Source organism: Phasianus colchicus, chromosome 1 (genome assembly GCF_987193195.1).
Source record: "Phasianus colchicus chromosome 1, bPhaCol1.hap1.1, whole genome shotgun sequence".
Classification (NCBI taxonomy): domain Eukaryota; kingdom Metazoa; phylum Chordata; class Aves; order Galliformes; family Phasianidae; genus Phasianus; species Phasianus colchicus.
The window spans coordinates 179,683,752-179,702,798 of NC_143436.1; the positions used below are offsets into that span (position 1 = coordinate 179,683,752).

Consider the following 19,047-nt stretch of genomic DNA (forward strand, 5'->3'; position numbering starts at 1 on the left):
TTACTACGTTGCCCAGAATGAGTAACTGGGGGAAGAAGTTCTGATGAGGACACTAGAATTTCTCTGTTCCATAAAATCAATTGGCACAGCTTAGGTGGTTTTTTGGTTGGGCTTTTTTTTTTTTTTTTTTTTTTGTGACTGGTAGTTACAGATATGTAGGTATAGAAAGAATTGGTTGTATAAAACAAGTGCATGTGTGTGTATTTATATGTACATATGTGTGTCTAATTTTATATATGTACACACACATCATATTTCATGTCAATATTTTTAATTTTGTGCCTTAGACTTGTTTGTGGATACTCTGCAATTGGATAAGACAGTGAATTTCTTGGGAACGCACTCCTATCTCTGCTTTGGAGTCCTTAGGTGTGTCTGTACTTCATACTGCTGGCTTTATTGATCTGATACGGGTAGTGTGCTACGATAGGTATAGTGTTAATTATACCTGGATTCCTTGAAAGTATTATTAGTTGTTAAATGGTAGATACACGTACAGGTATTTTACTAGACTTCGTAGAATGTGTGTGAAGAGCAACCTTGCATGTCAGTGTTATCTTCCTCCTATCAGTTTTGTTCCAGTTGCTTTCCAGGCTGAATAGAATGTATTCTGGTGTTGTTTCCTTTCATCTCTGAAACCTCATACTGTGCCTTCCTGCCTCTTGAGACAAAAAAGATAGCATTAGAATTCTCTTAATCAGATTCCATTAACTAACATGAGGGGGAAAAAAATCACTGCTAAGTGGAAGGTTTTCCATCACATCTTTATAAATAAACAACAGCATGTTTCTTAGATCTGGTTGCTGTTGGTGTAGCTGTGAGGAACAGTAAAATTACCTCTAGCAAAAGAAAGTCTTTACTGGAGCAGAATGCCATCTCAGAGTAAGTGAAGCTTTGTCATATTCAGAATAATCTGTATTCAAGATCAGCATCACTAGACAGGTAAGATAAATATTGCAAAAAGCATGTTTGTTTGGGTTCATCTAAGTCTGGGGAGTCTAATCTGACAAAATAGTGTGTGTCTCTCAGTTCTGTACAGTAGACTGTCACTGGAAAGCAAGGAACTGTGTGGGAATTGAGCTTTCAGTAAGTTGTGAGATGAAAATTGTGAATGTATGCAGTTGTGGACTGACAGCTATTTCAAATGAAATGGTCAGATTCTGCTGTTCTGTCTTGCTTGACTGTAAATAGTTAATTTTTCAATCTGTAAGTGTGCCACTCCCAGACATTCGCCTGGCTGCTTCCCGGTGCTTTGTGTGCCATTCCTAACATTGTTGTAGATGCGCTTTTCCATATTTACCAGCTTTTCCATATTTACCAGTCGGTGCTTTGGCAAAGAAGGTAAATTGGTTTTGTCACCTCACTTCACAAACGTGACTGCAAGGGAAATCAGCAGGACCATAATGAACGCTGAATAGCAGCATTTGCAGCAAGCCTATTCCAAAGCGCTTCAGACAAGATAGTGAAGTGGACCCTTGAACAGAGGAAGTAAACTTAAGAGGGATTTGTTTTCTTAATTATTTAGTTGCTTAAAACACTTCCTACAAGAATGGGCTGCTTCTGAAATGTGACAATAGAAAATGTAATTGTGTGTTTGCACTTTTTTGCTTTAATTTCCCTATTACTTTCAAGACAGAATATGGTGATATCATGATCTTACAATAGGACTCTGACTCATTTTATGCATACTAAATCATTTCACAAAGCTAATATTGCTATGATTTTATGAGAGCTTGATTAAGCTAGAGTTCTTGAAAGAGTTGGTGGCATCATAACCCTGCAGGCTTGCAGAACTTAATGACTCTCATATTGTAAGCATTTAGGTAGGTGCTGCTGACTGTACAGTAGTCCTGAAGCTTCTCTCTAAATCTGTATCCATATCAGAGGTGCTACAGGTATGTACTGGCTCTAGATAGTCAGCTAATGCTCAGCTTTGTTTGCAACAGCGTCAGACAGATAACTGTCAGGGCTGTCTAGATTTTGTTGGTTTAGAGGGTTTTATTTCTTCACAGCTTGACTGTCAGGAATGTTGTAGTCCCCCTTCAGAAGGCAGAGATCCTTTTTTTTCCTTTCTTAAAAATGTCTTCAGAGAAACTATGTAATTCCATTATATACCCAGTGCTGGGATTAAGGATGAACCACTTGGAGCATAGCCTTGATCACTTCAGAACTTGAAGTAATGTGATTGTAAAAGTGTATGTGCTAACTACACAAATTATAGCAGTGCATTGTCCTGCACTGTTGATAACACCTGCATAAAGACACAACATTCACATACTTGCAAGCTTGTGAGATGTGCACACCTACCTCTTGTGGAAAAAAAAAATCCGTGTCCCACTTGTACATGCAAGATTTGCATAGCATCTTTCATGCTCTGTGCAAAAGTACTGACCAGACAGATTAATACTGTTCCAGCAGTGATGGAGCAATTGCGCTGGCACTGAGTGTTTACCACAATGTTTCCACTCTTATGTGGGTATTAAAATTTGTTTTCTAGATCAGGGGAATATGAATGACATTTTTATTCCTTTTGTTATACTCAGAACTCCTTTTCCTATACTCATAAAAGTTTTATTTCTACTTAGGAAGTTGTTTAAGATGAGCAGATAAGGCCACAGGTTAACAAAATGTGTTTGATAGGAATGCTAGGGCTGGCAGAACGCCCAGTCCTTGACGCCTTGTTTACACAGTGCATGGTAGTACTTCCCAGCTGAGGTTTGTATCAGCTCTCATTCTTGCTGTGCTCTCTTCCACCTTGAAACCTGTATATTTTCCAGCTGTTTTCAGTGTCTTTCAGTGCCCTCCAAATTATTTTGGCAATCCTGAGCATAGCTAATTTAAGAATATGAGATGTGTTCCATGACAGATGGTGCATACTTCTTAAAAAGAAAAAAAAAAAAAAAAAAAAACCTCTGCATTTAAAAAAGAAAGAAAGAAAAGTGGTTAGAACTGAGTTCTCTTGCATATACACAGACGGATATATATGAGATGTTCCAAGTTTTTTCTAGGTTTAAGATGAGTTAATGAGTTTTGACAGCATTTTTGGTTTTTCTTGCTTGTATGTTTTTTGTTTTGTTTAGTTTTTGAAGTGACCTGATAGATACCCAAATGTCTCAGTGCCTGTGAAGGAGTTTGTGAAGGGCTCTTCAAAATAGTGAATGGCTTTGGTCTATTACATGTGCGAAGTAAATGAAATGTCATGGTACAAATCACTTCTCTTTGTAAGTGTTGCAGTTTTCCCACCTACAAGGCTCTACTGTGCTCTGCTAAGCATGTTTTTTAAATAAATTGTGGTGGAAGTTTCATTCTTTTCACATGCTGTGGCGTGTGATTGCTGCTAGAACACATCTGTGGCTGAGTCTGTGATACACATTCACAGAGTGCACCCTTCTCTCCAGGAAGGAATTAGGGGTTTTTTTTTTGAGATGTTTGAGTTTCGCAGCTCAAGAACTTGGAGCCAGTAGCTGAAACTGTGTAGTCAGAAAAGGTGAATGCTCTGTGGAGATCGTGCATATTCATATTGCATAATAAAACAAAAGCTCTTTCTCCCAGTTGCAGTCCTACTGGTTGAAGGAGATCCAACTGAAATAAACTTATGTTTTGTGGTCCAAACACAAAAACTAAGCTGTCGCTGCTCTTCTGAACAAAATCAACTGACTGGGAGTTGTGCATAGAGAGCTGTGTCACTTAAATAAGCAATTCCACATGAGTCATATAGTGGGACTTTGTAATGCTTATTAATTTAAGGTCCTAGTTTCATATGGTCTTTCCCTTTACAGTTGTATAGTGAAAAGCCAGAATGTGGAAACTCTGATTCCTTTTTTGTTTTTGTGTAAATTGCAAATCGTGATGTTGAAGTATTGGCAAGCATGACTGCTTGGGAGTATGCATGCCACCAAGAAGTCAGGAAAGTTAATCTGAAAATTATGTTTCCTAGGAAAGCTACCATGTGTTCTGAGGTAGGGAGAATCATCATAGCTTTAACACAAAGCTTAGGATTAGCAGCAGTTGGGATATGTATTTTACTAGCCTTCGTTGCAGGGAATCAAAACACTTCGTGTCTCTGTAGCAGTGGGGGACAGTTGACTGCTGCGCCAATTACCTGGGCAAAACAACATCCAGTAGATAAATTAAGGCAGTAGATAAGGAAATTGAACCTGCATGACAGTTCAGATAGCTGGACTCTGCTATCCTTTGCTTCCTCTAGCTTTGCTTTGCTTCCTGTAGCGTTATATCTCAGTAGCTGGCATTTCTGAAAACAATGCTAATAAATGCCAGACTCCGGTGGGAAAGCATAGAGAGAACCCAAGCTTTTTGTAGTGTGATGTAACTTAATACACCTCACATGTGACTGATTTGTGAAGCACTCACACCTTAGCTAAGGTGGTTACTCTTGTATGAAGTTTGGGATTTTTGTTGTTTTTGTTGCTTTAAAAAACAAAACAAAACAAACTTGTGTGAGGAATGGTAATTCATTTTTTATGGTTTTGACTGAAAATATATCTAATGGTAATAAATATGTTCTGAAGTCAGACTGGTTTTCTATATTTGTAAACCATTGCTTTATACTTCTGGAGTATTCTGAGCTTTTCAGAGCTGGTTTCATCATGCACCATGTTGGTGTAAACCATACTTGTGGTGGGAACCAGCAAGGAATGCACCCAGTGCAGTCATGCTGCTCAGGCTGAGGAAACCACTTGAAAGTGATCCAGCCACAATCTGAATAGCGATACTTCAGAAGAAAATCTCATGCCTTGGCAGTTAGCAATGCACTCTTATGTACTCTGTCCTCCATTCTCTTGGAGAACGGGGGCTACTGCTGCAGATGGGCGTTGGAACTTGGCACGTCCAAGAGCACGTGTGCACACCAACCATTTCTTAACAAAGCTTGTGCTGTTTTCAAACACTTGGTCTTAACATAATGTTAGTGTTTAATAAATTGTCTTTGTTTGCACAAAGCTTTGCCGCAGGAAAGCTGCAGAGAATTGTCCAAAGGTAAAATTCAGTATGTAATTATTTAAAAATTGTTCCTAGTATAATTTCTCTGATCCATTCATAGCAGCTGTTTACACCATCGCTGCAGTGGAGGAAACGTGTAGTGTGTATTGCCTAAGAACATAGGTGCAGTATGTGCATGTAGATACACCTGTCTGCACTTCTTAATTGAAATGTCTTCTAGATAATCTTAAAAAAAAAAAAAAAAAAACCCTCAGGTAAGTGTGTGTACTGAATGAGCTAATGGAAAAAGTAATGGCAATGATGCTAACTAAATGCTGAATAAAAATAGCTTCTATGCTTTCATAGCGCTGCTAAAGGTCAGCTGCTTAAAAGAACTGTGATTTTGAGGATGTGGAACTGGAATAGTACTATTACAAATCCCACTGGCCTCTTGAAAGTGCAGCCCTAAAAATGGCTGGGGTTGGGGGTGGAATCAACTATCATGTGGGTGGGAGGTTAATTTTTAGGCAGTGATTGTACCCAATTTGTTTTCACTCTGGTGAATAACTTCTGCCTTGTCAGATATGGTACATTTGTTCTGCTGTTTGTTACCCCAGCCTGAGAGATCATCCAAAATTGAAGATCAGTCCCAGCAAACTGGTTTTGTCTGGGAGCTGTTCAGTCGTGGAGACATGATATGATTAAGCTGCTTCCCTTTCACATTCCTTACCCAGCTCAAAAGCTGCCAGGAAAGAGTTTCAAACTTTTTGTTCTTTCTTCTTCCCTTGAAAAAAAGTGGTTTGGGCACGTTCTTCCTGTGTTTCTTTGGCTGTGGTTGCACAGACAACATTTTTTATATAGGACTCTTTCCTTTGCCCCCGCTGCACATTTACAGACTAGCCTGATTATACGCAGTGTTATCTCACAGAAGGTGTACTCACGTTGCTAAACTCAGATGGAAAGCATACCCAGCAGTCTTCAGTGATACTGTACATCAGTTTAACATGACATGAAAGGAAGGCCCTGCTTATGCTTCTTTTCTACGTGAAAAGTGGGGTGAGAGACCTGCAGCAGAATGGGGGTGGCAGAAAATGTTTAGTGATAATACTACATTAGCTGCTAAAAAAATATTAACATGTTAATTTCTTTCTCTCTTTCTCCTCAGAATGAATTGCCAGATACCCATGCAAAATTCCATGTACTCTTCCTTTTCTTTGTGGCAGCCATGTTCTTCATCAGCATACTGTCACTCTTCAGTTACCACTGCTGGCTAGTTGGCAAAAACAGATCAACAATAGGTCAGTTGTTGGAATATGGAACTGTTCCTCATCTAGAAAAATGCATTGCTAGGAGTGAAAGGATATGCTTTCACATCTTACGGGACTGTTAAAATTCTGTGCAGTAAGAAGCATCTTTGGTGAAAACAGCTAAGAGTGAAACATACTGTCTTGCAGGATGTGGGAAAATGATGCATGTGTAGTGGGTCCTCTGCTGGAGCCAAGTGTAGAGATTCGTGATGAGTGTTAATTTTTTTGTTTTATGTTAAGATCGATGAGGCACTGAGTTTCTGTTGCATTATTACAAAGTGTAAAGTAATGGAACAGAATTGCTACTTAGCAGCTATTTTATTGTTACTGCACTTTGAGTAGCTGGATGAATCTGGCCCAAAGGAAGACTACTGTGTATGAACATAATATATTTAGTTACAAATCAGAAAGAATATTCTTGAACCCTGTAAAATAAGTGAACCTTGGTATTAGGAGGTGACATTTAAAAGCACTGCAGTAAAAATGGAAACACTGATGCACTTTTCCAAAGTAATAAAACTGCAAGAGATGCCAGTATTTTCTAAATGTCAGTGATCAGCATAAGCAGGTTACTTGTGGGAATGTATCTGAAGTTCCTGCTACTGCATTTTTAAGTGGCTTTTTCTTTTTTTTTTTTTTTTTTGCAGGTGAGTATTTCTGCAACTGAAGTCAAAATCTTATACCTTTAGATAGCTTGCCTGAGCCTGTTTTCACAATACAGAAGTTTGATTCTGTTCATTCCTCCCCTCCTGCTCACTGCCTTAAAGTAAGTAACAGGTTTTTCTCTTACAGAAACATTCCGCGCACCCACATTTCGAAATGGCCCTGACAAAAATGGCTTTTCTCTTGGATGCAGCAAAAACCTGAGGGAGGTTTTTGGAGATGAAAAGAAGTATTGGCTGCTCCCTATTTTTACCAGGTATTCAGTCAGAATGGACATTAATAGGGAAATGAATTGATTCCATAATTTTCACTTTGCTTCGACTTTTCCCATGTAGTGAAGCACAGTTGAAAAGCCAGTTGTGCATCTTGCACAGCTGGCATAGGAAAAATTCTGAAGCAAACTGCATAGGCTTTTAATTCAAAGATAAGAGTCTCATTGTCAAGGGTGGGAGTTTGGCAAGCTTTGAGAATTGCATTTATGAGATGGTGCATGTTTTGTTGGTACTTTGTATCTGATTATAGAGCAGAAATCAGCAACACAGAGAAAACCCAAACACTGCTTGAACTTCAGCTGTGTTGAAACATCAGATGTTTAAAACCTTCTCTTATTCTCAACAAATGACAGCTCTTTCTCTTATTATACATCACAGTTCCGTTATTAAAAGCCTTCTGGGAAAGTGCGTATAATTGGGCAGCAGTGCAACAAAAAAAAAGTTATATGATGGAAAATAGTAGTTTTAAAATTTCAGTTGGACTGGTGTTAGGGAGTTGCAGACAAGTGTCAGAGAAGCCCACTCCATCATGCCAGAATATCAGCAAAACAAAATAGGTACCATGTTTCACCATTGCTTTTGGAGGCTCATGTATCTGCTAAATGCTGGTGAAGTTTTTTGCTGAACTGAGGACTGGTAGCAAACAGGTAATAACAAGATCTTAGGTTCCCTCAGCCATTTGCCTAATGAACATAACTCTTTATGTGATTTAAAAGCAGGTGAAAGCTATACTGTAGTTGGGTCAGACTGTTTTCCCTAGCGTGTTTCATCTTGACTAAACTTGCTTTAAAAGAAGGCTTAATTAGTCTCACAATGATGGGAGGAAGGAAAAAATGTATAGCACCAGAATATTATTTGTGCTACAGTTTCTGGGACTATAAATACCATAGTATTGTTACCTGCACACACTGTTGTTTCTGAAATACATAGACTTCTTCATTGCTCAACAGCCCACGCTGAATGATAGGATGGGAATCATTAGAGCTCCAAAATTTAATTAGCTGATCTTAGAGTTTAATGGTAGGACTGTCTTGCCCAAGTCTGGAGTTCAACACTGCACTCAGCAATTGATTCCAGCCTTTATGCACGTGTTCACTTAATTTCCATCAACTACAAACAGTGATTTGAGTCTGTTTCTGGTTTAGTTTGGGCGATGGGTGTAATTTTCCAACTCGCTTGGTGATTATGGATCCAGAGCAGCTAACTGTCTCAAGCCAAAATGAACCTGCCAAAAGGTAACTATAACACTTAAGTTGTTGATTTACTTACTGTTTCATACTCTTCTGTTTAAAAAAAAAAAAAAAGTTTCAAAATTATTTTTTGTTTCAACAGTTCAAAGTTGTTATGAAGTTCAGAGTGAGTTTGTAAGTCTCCAGAGAAGGCTAGGATGAATCAAGACTAATAAATGTGGTGTTGCTTGATGCAGAAGGGTTGTTTCTTGGTTTTGGCAGAGGATGTGACTCTAAGGAAACAGAACAATACAGAAAGTAAAAAACAGTTTGAGCTCTTTTTTTAACGACAAGAAATGAAAATGCTAAGGAAGACTGAGTAATGGAACGGTTAAAAAAAAAAATTAATATAGTTTTTCAAATGAGGGGAGAGTAGGGTGATGTTACTTGCATTTCTCCAGCATGCCTAAGCAAGGGATAGTGAGACATACAGTGCAGAAGAGGTAGATAACTGTGTTTGTTGGTGATTTAGAGCAGAGGAGTTCTTTTAGGTCAATACTTCTTATGTCTCTTAATTTGCATGGTTTGTATCTTCAGTGACATTGACATAACTTTGAAAGGCTTCTGGGTAGTTTGGTAAACCTGTGGCTGAAAGTTCTTGTCAACAGCAGTCACCTGAGTTACCAGGCAGTGGGGGTGCAAAGGCAAGACTGAGAAGCTAAGAAGTTCCTGCCAGTACAACCTAACCTGTGGAACTTACAGGAAAGCAGGACCCTTGCATGAGCGGCAGTGTTATCCTTTTGCATTTGGAAGATGTTCATCAGCACAACCTAATTTTTGTTGATGGGACAAAATGGCATTAGGTTGTTCTTCCAGACAGTAAGGGTTTGTGTTTTCTTTGTAATTGTGTGGCAGTACTATTGCTGTCACTGTACCATTTGTAATCTATTTGTCTGTGCTTTTTATCCATTGGAACTGTCAGTGGCCTATGCCAGGTAAGGGTTTAGAGTAATGATAAGCCTGTGGGAGAATTGTAAATCAGGGTATCGTTTTTAGTTTGCAGCATAGCTTTTTAGTTTGTTTTGATGAGCTTCACTACTCTAAAAATGCCTGAAATAAGCAGGTTTTGCTTTTATGGAGTTCCTGTTAACTTTGCTTACTTTTCAGCTCTGGAGCCAATCAGCCCTTTCCTACTCGACCACTCAGTGAATCAAAAAATCGATTGCTAGCCAGTGACAGTCAGTGGGTAGAAAGTGGCCCTGAAGATGAAAATGTTAAATCAGGTAGACTGCACCATGACATTTCTGATGATCTTATCATTTTGTTTATGTCGGGTGGGGTTTCTTTTTTTTTGTTGTTTTGTTTATTTAAGCCTGAAAGGTCCTTAGGAACTGTTTGGAGTCAAGTAGAGGAAAACTTGCACTGTAAAGTCAGATGTTTATAGGTTAAGGCTAACTCGTGTCTTATGTTCTTCTCCAAACTGAGTTTTAATGGTGAGATAAGGAAATGGGAAAATATATCTGGCTTTCTCGCATCCTCTTCTAAGATATTTTGGATTCTTTTTTTTTTTTTTTTGATTAGTGGGAGGCAAATATTTCTCTAAAATAGGCATAGCACAATAAACATAGTTTCTGGTTTGGAATCTTTGGTATTTGGTATGCAAATCTGCAAAAACACATAATTGAAATTCTCTCACGTTTTAGGTACAAAAAAGCATATTATAGTTTCATTGGAAAGCTGATCTCAGCTTATTACTAACCAACCATCTCAGTGAGAAACAGGTAAGTAAGACTAACATAATTGATGGCTCTTTCTCTATACATTCAAATAAATTAAAATCTCGAGGTCAAGAGTCACTATTCTTGGAATGCAGAGAAATCCTCTGATGTTGGATGAGCAATAGGTCTAAATGAAACTCAAAATAGTTCTCCAGGAGACAAGAATGAGAGTAATGCTGTAGTGCAGGAAACGTGACTGGATCTCAGATGAGTGAACCTAATGCTGCAATTTAGACTGAAGTGCACAACGCTGGATTTGTTACCTGACCAGGGAAAAGAATCTGCTCTGCTAAACAAGCAATCTCAAGATGAAATGTTTTGATACTCTCTCAAGGAAATGTTCTTTAACAGTTCTATTAATTGCATATTTATTTGTCATCCTCTGCTCTTGGACTTTAAGAAGCTGTGCACAAGTTCAGTAGGTAAAATATAGGTATCTGCATACTGTTGCAAACTGCATGACTGTTTCACATCATTGTTTCACTTGCATTGACAATGATCTTCTTAAGTGCTTCAGTGCACTCTGCACTCTTTGCACTTAGGAAATACAGTGAGTGCTACTGCTTCCCTTGGTGTGTTTCCAGTGACTGAATTAGATCTCTCTGATGTTGACTTCATACCACAGTGAGTTTGTAAACCCCTATTAATTTTTTTCTCTCTAGAAGAGGAAGAAATTTTATTTGGACAAATAACAACCTTAAAAATAACAACCAGGGGGCTGAGTCATTCCTCCCTACACCTCTTTCGTTAAACAGATCGAGAAGTCACTCACAAGAAAATGTTTTTTTGTGATCCCTGACATAGAAGTGCAGCAAGAGCTGGGATACAGAAGGACCTTGCAAGGAAGTGCCATTTTCTTTGGGGATAAAACAATTTCCAAGCTTTTTGAGCTCGTTAATTTTAGTTTCAGGTTCATCTTATTGTTTTTTTTAACTAAAAAAAAAAATCTAATAAGTAAAAAAAAAAAGCATATCTAAAAGGTCTCTTCAGGGGATTAATCAAAATGAATTAGAGTAGTTAATCTACTTTTCTTAACACTTCTACATAAAATGTACAAATGGATGCCTTGGTGACATATATTCAGTCTCTAGCTCTATAAAATCTGATCTGATCTAAACAGGTTACTCAGTCTTTTCTTTAATTCATAGAATGGAATAGTTAACTTCTGAGATCAGTGTATGCCAATAGTCTTTGACCAGAGTATTACAGAATCTGCTTAACCTTTCTTTCTGCTGACTTAGAGAGGGAGCACAACTGACTGACTTAGACTATTTAGAGCTAGCAGTATGTTCTTGCACACTGGAAGGCCACCAATGACTGCATCAAAAGAGGAGTGGCCAGCAGGGAGAGGGCAGGGATTGTCCCCCTCTACTCTGTCTTTGTGAGCCCCATCTGAAGTACTGTGTCCAAGCCTGAGGCCCCTCATACAGGAAAGATGCTGTTGGAGTGGGTCCAGAGGAGAAGCATGAAAATAATCAGAGGGCTGGAGCTCCTTTCCTATGAAGAGCAGTTGAGGGAGTGAGGCTTCTTCAGCATGGAGAAGAGAAGGCTCTGGGGAGACTTCATTGTGGCCTTCTAGTGCTTGAAGAGTGCTTACAAAAGCGATGTTCCAGCTGTTCTGAGTTCAGTTGGATTTGATTGGTTTCTCTAGTCCTGCCTGGTTAATTTTAGTTCCTGTGCAATTGTATGCAGCAGTGCAATAGTTGTGAGATCCAAAATGTTTTCATGTACTTTGCTATGCCCTGCAACAAACTGATAGTTGTATTCTTTATTTTTATACTTACAAGAGAAGCAACCAAATTTGTGGCAGACTTAAGTAGAGTTCCCAGACGATTCTTCAGAAAGAAATGCAAATCACCCAGCCAGCATTCCCCCAGCCTCATCTATGTGAATACTGTTTATGTCCCCACATCTGTTGGATTTCATTAAAAATTCTTGTCATCCAAACATCCAAGTGACGTTAGCTACAGATCAGTGGCAATTGGATCTGATGTTCTTAGTGGAGATAATCTTATTACACATAGGAGGTTTAAAAGGAGAAGAAAAAAAACAACACCTCCCAGAAAGCTAATTGTGAATTAAAGTTACCTTAACTGCAGTCCTGTGTCAAGAGTCAGTAAATTATCCACGTTACCTGGCTGCATTTGTATAATGCGGTATGATCCTGTTTTTTCAAAGCTAATGGTGCAATTGCACTAATTGCCTTTTTTGTTTCATTAGGTTTCTGCAACACATTTTGTGCTTGAATGTTACTTAATTTTGTTTGGAAGATTTGATCAGTAAAAAATGGAACATGAGCATTTTATGAGGAGACAAGAAATTGAAGTTTCTGCACAGTCCAATGGATTCTTGTAAGCACTATTTGCAGAGCAGGGAAGTTCAGACAGATGCCTTAAGATTCTTCATGTGCATTTATGCAGCACTGAATTATATACTGCTACCAAAGGGCCAAATCCTGAAGTGCCCTGCTTGGATGCACAAGGTCCAGAGTGGGAACTATGCATTTCTGTTATGCTGCAGTGGCAGGGACTGCTACCTCCCCACGGGCAAACTTCATACCTTAGGCACTGCAGAAGTCACTTCCGTAGCAAGCCTCAAGGATACAGAAAGAAGAAAAAAGGATGGAGAGGAGGAGAGCTTGACTGATGAGTCTGAAGTACAGCTGTTCACAGCTCATATACCAGCTGGTGGGAAAGGAAGGTGCTGGATGACATGTTCATGGTCATAGCTATGTAAGTCTTTCAGGACTGAGGATTCCTTCTGCTGACTGTGCTATGGAACAAAACAATGCCAACAAAGTAAAAGCCTTTTACTTGGCATTATTTTTTTTGCTATCAGATTGAACCCCCTCATCCTCCTAACTTGACCATTTAACTATATCAAGAACATAGCTCAAAGAAGTGAACTCTTTTAGTTGATTAAAAACATGGTTTATTGTTTTTCAACAATTTCCTATCAACGTGAGAAGAAAATCCAATTGAAAAAGGAATTAACAAACTGTTACATTTTCTGTTAATGTTTGCAGTGTTCTGTATGAGGCAGTAACAAAATGGCAACGTACCCCTGAGAAAAATCATAGTGCAGTCACATGTTGTTAGAAAATGGAACTGGAAGCGTACTGCTTTTTATATGGGACTCTTGATGGTTTATAAATACTGTTTTATACTTTTGTTTTATCTTTTTAATAAAAACACAAGTTTTTATTGGTTCTGAAGTACCATTTAAACAAATTTCAAGTACTTATGAGAAAGTTAGTGTTGGATCATGCACTCGTGTTAACACACCAAAACTCTGTATGCTGTCTGCTTCGTCTGCCACTTTCAAGTCGATTTTAAGTGATGCTGAACTGCTAAAGATGAGTGCTTTGCTCAGTGATGTACCATGTTCACAAAAGGCAAAACATGTTTCCTGTGTTGAGGAATAAAGTCCAACTAAGCTCAAGACCTACAGCAAATATGGTTTTTCTTTTCCTCCTACTCCACTATAGAGAACGCTGTTAATTCGTCTTTTGATGTTCCTGGCATTTTGCACATGACAAAAGTGAAAAATACCATTCTGTGGTCTGAAGCTTTTCTGATGTTCAGCTGATGCTGATTACTGATAGTCATACGCCTGTTTGATAGAAACTGAAGGTGGTAGCTATGTTGATGATCTGAACAAAAGGAACTCATTTGGTTTCTTTGCCAGATTGATCACTACTTTTCCCCATCATTGACATATTGGAGTTACTTGGGTATCAAGTATATTCTAAGGTTTAAAACAAATATTTTCTTTGTCTTTGATATTTAGGAAAAAGTATTTTTTCCAGTCTTTTAGAACAGAAGCACTTCAGTGACCTATAAGCATATTATGGTCATTGTCAGATACTGCTGAGACAGAACTGAAGGCACAAACCTGCATGTTTTGTAGAAATTGCAAAATGTTCTTCCAACTTTGTATGATAAATATTGCATTTGCCAGTTTTCAAAGAAAAAACATTTGCTGTGCATTAATATGAAAGGTTTCACTTTTTCTTCTCAAATGTCAAGTGAAAAGCACTCATCTAAATATAAGTTTTCAGGAATACTGACATGTTGAACTTATAGGGAGAGAATGCATCAGCAAAATTTCTTGGGGAAGAGGAGGGAGACGCAAGCCTGAGCTCAGTTTTCTCATTCTAAGTACCTAAATGTGCAGCCCAGAACGCCAGTAGAATTGTAATGGAGGACCCTGGATATCATCTTTCTTTTACTGGATCATTGTATCACAGCAGAGGTAACAAACACATCTACAGTCATCTAGCAGATCATCTAGCAGAGGTAGAAGGAATATTGCTCTCTAATAGCATAAATCTCAGAGGAACAGCCTCCGTCCTCTTTCTCCTCAGCTCTTCCAGGTGTTCAATTTACACCTATGTGAATGGTGTGTACTATAAGCTAACATCAGTGTAACATTTGCTTAAGTCAGCATAGTTAATCTACAGAAAAAAAAAAAAATGCAAGTAAACAGACTGGGCTGAATCCGTGCGTGTTTTCTAGCAAGGTGCCGTGTGCTTTGGTTGTCTTGAGAGTTCTGATCTGACAGCTCCATAGCCATAAGCAAGGGCATCCTGTGCTGTATCAAAGCAGAGTGGGATACTCTCTGGCTTGCTCTCTCTTTTTGCCTAAATGCAACCTTGGTGAGGACAAAAAGCTGTTAGACTGTTAAGCTGTAAGCAGACTACTGCTAGCTGGGCTCTGTAGGAGCGCGCTAGGATGTCCTTTCAGCCCACATCCATGCACTGAGTCGCTGCACGCTGCCAGTGAGAGGAGCTGACCTGCCTGGTCAGGAGGCAAGAAGGGAAGACAGACAGAGTGCCGGGTCATGAGGTACATGCTGTTTCTGTGCTTTAAGCTGCTGTGTGTCAGCAAGTCTTGAAAATACTTACGTTTGTCACTAAAAATAACAGTGCTTAAGCTTTTAAATCCCTCAAAATAACTGCTAGCCATGAGTAGCATTGTAGTGACTGTAGCATAGTTGACATTGGCTGCAATCAGAAGCTATGCTTTGGTATTTCCTAAAGCTTTATTTTCTTTTATAAAAATCCACACAATGGTCACAAACACAAAATGGCTTAAACTCCCAATGTGAGGACAGAAGTGTGACGCAGGATGAGGTTACAGTGTTTTCTCCTTGAAGATTTAGAAATGTCATGAGTTGATAAAGCTCTCCCCGTAAAGACGGCAGATGCATAAATAGAAAGGAAAACTTTAAACTATTTTTAAAACCTCAAAAAATATTTTTTTTCTGAATATTGGTTTATTTACAGACTGTGAAGGTGCACATAAGTGCTGTTCTTACCAAACGTGTATTATTGGCAGAAGGCAGGATTGTGTTAGGTTTCTCTAATAACTGACAAGTTGGATGCATCCTAACCTCTTGATTGAAAACTTCCATTTCAAATATTCAGGGGTTTATATCCAAGGAAGCTCTGGCACTTTTACTCATTGGAGTAGAGAAATCACAGTAACATCTTTATTAAACCTATGCTTTGAACCTGGAATGTATGGGTACCAAGCTGCTTTTGGCATACCATCTAGAAACTGGGCATCCAGAGTGTTAAATGTCACTGTTTCTCAGGTACTGTTAATTCTCTCATTTGATCTTGCATGGCTTTTCTTTCTTGTAAATAATCTTTTGGGGTTTGGGAAGTTTTCATTAAGTTCAGTGCTATTCACTCAAAGTTCTTAATTCGTTGTAGTTTGAAGTTTGACCAGTTGTAGCTCACCAGAGCCCCAAGAGGAGGAAAAGGAACTAGCAGGATCAGTGTCTGTGGCACACGTACCAAGAGATGCATCAACTCTCCACAAAAATGAGAAAGATCTGCCTAGATCTGGAGCACTGATTGAAGAAATTCATTTAGAATTAAAAAAAAAAAAAAAAAAAATTTGAGCTTCACAGTTTATGTTCTGTAGCTAAAACAAAACAGAATTGAAGGATTCAGGTATGAAGAGTCTCCGAATAGCTATTCTAACACTGAGTGTAGATCAAGATCGCATTTTTCATATTACTTAAAAAAAAATAAGTAGCTGGTATCTAATGTAAGAGGATCTTCTATCTCTAAATGGCACCAAAGAGAGCAGCTGCATATAAGGTTACTTGTTACAATACTGAGCACATACACTATCTTCATTTCTATCAATTTATTTTGTACATATAGACAGCTTTTTGTTTGTATTTTTCTTAATTACATAACTCATGAAATTGAATGAAACAAAGTTGTACTTAGTGCTGATTCTGATTAAAACTGGTCTTTCACTGTTTGCTGGGTTGGTTTGTTTGCAGCCACTACTTGAATCTTGTTTCCATGAGGTTTACAGAATCGTTTTAATTGGTTTTGAAGGCTTCCCTGCCCCCAGCCACAAGAAGCACAGAGCACATGTGTAGAGGGAAGCACGTGTTGGGGGTGAACTATCCACTTCTGTTGGCACCTGAGCACTAATGGTGACATGCAGATGTTCTTCTGTTTACATTACTTAGCTGACAACTTAAATGCTCAGCACATACCTCTCTAATTTCTCATCTTTTTACCTGTTCCTTTCAGCTTTACTGTGTGAGTCTTAAATCTTAACAGCAAATATTTGCACTCACAAAAACATCACAGAAAGCAGCATTAGTCCTGCTGTTGAAGTGTTCAGGCTCCCTCTACGTTCTCCCACTCCCTTTTACCCTTAACAGAATTAAGCATGCCTGGGTTCTTTTCAATTCTGTATTTGCCAGAAAGGGTCATAAGTATTCACACTAATGATAATTTCCCATTGTTCCATTTACACCATTATTTTTAATTTGCTGCCTAAACTTATACTGAACTGTGTTTAATTTTGGCATTAAATGTGAAAGATGTGTAATGACACAGTTACTGTTTTTGTTTTTGTATGCTGCAGATAGGACTCATCCTATGCAGAGAATACATGTTGCCATTTACAGTTTAATACTTAAAGTGATTTTTTAAAATGAGCTTTTATAAATGAATTAAATACAAACTCACATACTTTGTGTAAGAGTTCCTTCATGTTTGAATTACACTGTGCAGTTTGCTCATATGTATACTTTTCCATGTTATCTCAAGTCATTTATAAGCATTCAACATTATAAGATCATTTATAAGTGCACTCAAGATTTTGTACATCAGTGTTCAGACCTGATCATACTTCATGGAATAGAGTTCATGTTTAAACAACAAGTTCTACTATTCCAGGCCTCTTTTCAAAAGTGATAAAATATCAATGTATTTGACACACAACTTCTGTCGGTGAATGCAATACTGACTTACTTAATAAAAGTATGTGAAATAATCTGATAATTGCTTAGCAGTAGCATGCGTGAATTAGAACAGCAAGAATTGCTGCATACCTGGGAAACATTCCGTCTGGTGGTGAAAAGAGTTCTCACACCTGACCTGCACTGACCCAAGATTGTACTCATTGCTGGCATGGTTCCAGCTCACTTGGTCTCAAAAGGAAAAATAAAAAACTTACTGTCCTGGAGAAACATCATCAGCCACAAACTAAGCATTGCTTAGACATCAAGCTGCCATTCAAACAAGAATCAGTAGAAGTCCTTCTCAGTCAGAACTAAGCTCTGTGTAAGTGCAGGCAGTAACACAGAAATGGACGTTCCCATTATGATAAAGATATTGATACTGTTCCCAGAAAGTTGAACATTTTATATTAATTGCAGTGTCTTACAGACATAGCTTTATTCTTCTTGATCCTCACGTGCCTGATGAAGTGAATAGTACATCAAGTGGCTTCTGCTGTATTTCAAGTATGAATATGTGAATACAGAAGTAGCCCTTCACATAGCAAAGAGACAAGTAAAAGCCATCTGGTCCACACAGATAATCCTTTTCCAATACAGCCACTGTGTTCCAGCTTTCCAAAAACGTGAAGCTACAAATCTAGTTCAAGTCATCACCGCAGCTGTAACTCACACTGTCTTATGCAAAACCGTTAAGCGACTGGAAGGACTGTCTTCTAATATGGCAAAAAAACCAAACGCTGTTCTGTAGGATTACTTTAATGTAAGATTTTGTACACCGCAGCAGTGTTATTTCTCACCTGCCTTTGTTACACTGCATTACAGAGCTGCCACAACGGGCACAATACGGCATCTCCCAGCAGCACCAGTACAACTGCGCCGCTGCTCAAGAGGTCCACTTCTTTGAGATGTTTAAGTGGTTCAAGTGGTCGCTCATATACCTATGCTCAGGGAACTTGGATGACTTCATGGCTTTCAAAGCCTCCCATCTGGCCACTCTCACATCCCTGTTGTGATTGTACTCCTCCTCCCGTGTCAGGTACGGCCGGCTCAGCCAGTATTCGTTCTCTGCTTCAATTTCCAGCCTTCGGATCATGGCCTGCTTCATGGCAATGGTAACTGTTCTCGGCCGCCTGTATTTTCCAATCCACTGCTTTCCAGGGATCCTCTTCCGGAGTAGGGCCATTGTTAAAAGCATCGTGCCTTAAAAGAGAAACGCGCACACACACACACACACAAAAAGACACGTTATTTAGGGGGAAAAAAAAGCGAGAACAATTCGCCTGTACTCATTCCGGTGCCTTCTGGCTCGCTGTTAGAAAGTTCCCAGCTCAGAGCCGCACGGCGGCAGCCACCCGCCGCGCACAGCCACGAGCACGGCCAGCGCCGTGCCGGGACGGAGCTGCCTCAACGACCCCGGCCCCACCCGCGGCTCCGGGCGCCGTGCGGACGGGCTGCCCCGCCGCACCACCGCCCGAGGGTCTCCGGCACCCACCGGTTCCAGGCGGGCGTCGGCTCTAACAAGAACTGGGGCGAGGAGGCCTCGGAGGCCGCCGTACCGGACACCTCGCTCCCGCTCCCAGCCCCGCGGCGGGCAGCAAAATGGCGGCGGCGCTTCTCGCGAGAGTTGCCCGCGGCACTT

The 19,047-nt window shown here is 39.4% G+C and overlaps 2 protein-coding genes across 6 annotated transcripts in view; one reads left to right on the forward strand and one right to left on the reverse strand.

Moving 5' to 3' along the window:
• ZDHHC20 (zDHHC palmitoyltransferase 20) overlaps positions 1 to 13,617 on the forward strand; it is a 42,946-nt gene extending 29,329 nt beyond the window's left edge. For 2 of the 4 annotated variants that reach the window (XM_031615736.2, XM_031615735.2), the window contains exons 8-13: positions 6,104 to 6,236; positions 7,038 to 7,164; positions 8,326 to 8,415; positions 9,517 to 9,632; positions 10,053 to 10,130; positions 12,348 to 13,617. In XM_031615736.2, the coding sequence (XP_031471596.1) occupies positions 6,104 to 6,236; positions 7,038 to 7,164; positions 8,326 to 8,415; positions 9,517 to 9,632; positions 10,053 to 10,090 (504 nt within the window). In that variant the 3' untranslated portion in view covers positions 10,091 to 10,130; positions 12,348 to 13,617. The remainder of the gene's footprint in view (positions 1 to 6,103; positions 6,237 to 7,037; positions 7,165 to 8,325; positions 8,416 to 9,516; positions 9,633 to 10,052; positions 10,131 to 12,347) is intronic. The other 2 variants (XM_090133830.1, XM_090133831.1) reach the window with 2 other exon arrangements.
• A 2,955-nt stretch (positions 13,618 to 16,572) lies between these two features.
• MRPL57 (mitochondrial ribosomal protein L57) lies at positions 16,573 to 19,047 on the reverse strand. 2 transcript variants are annotated; one of them, XM_031615739.2, is made up of 2 exons: positions 18,965 to 19,047; positions 16,573 to 18,608 (listed from the first exon to the last, which is right to left on the reverse strand). In XM_031615739.2, the coding sequence occupies exon 2, from the start codon at positions 18,601 to 18,603 to the stop codon at positions 18,292 to 18,294; it is 312 nt and encodes a 103-aa protein (XP_031471599.1). In that variant the 5' UTR covers positions 18,604 to 18,608; positions 18,965 to 19,047; the 3' UTR covers positions 16,573 to 18,291. The 2 variants fall into 2 exon arrangements, with proteins under 2 accessions (XP_031471599.1, XP_031471598.1); XM_031615738.2 differs by having other exon boundaries at positions 18,901 to 19,040.

Bases quoted from the DNA above. Each gene is read 5' to 3' on its own strand.
- MRPL57 (XM_031615739.2), bottom strand. From the start codon at position 18,603: ATGCTTTTAACAATGGCCCTACTCCGGAAGAGGATCCCTGGAAAGCAG.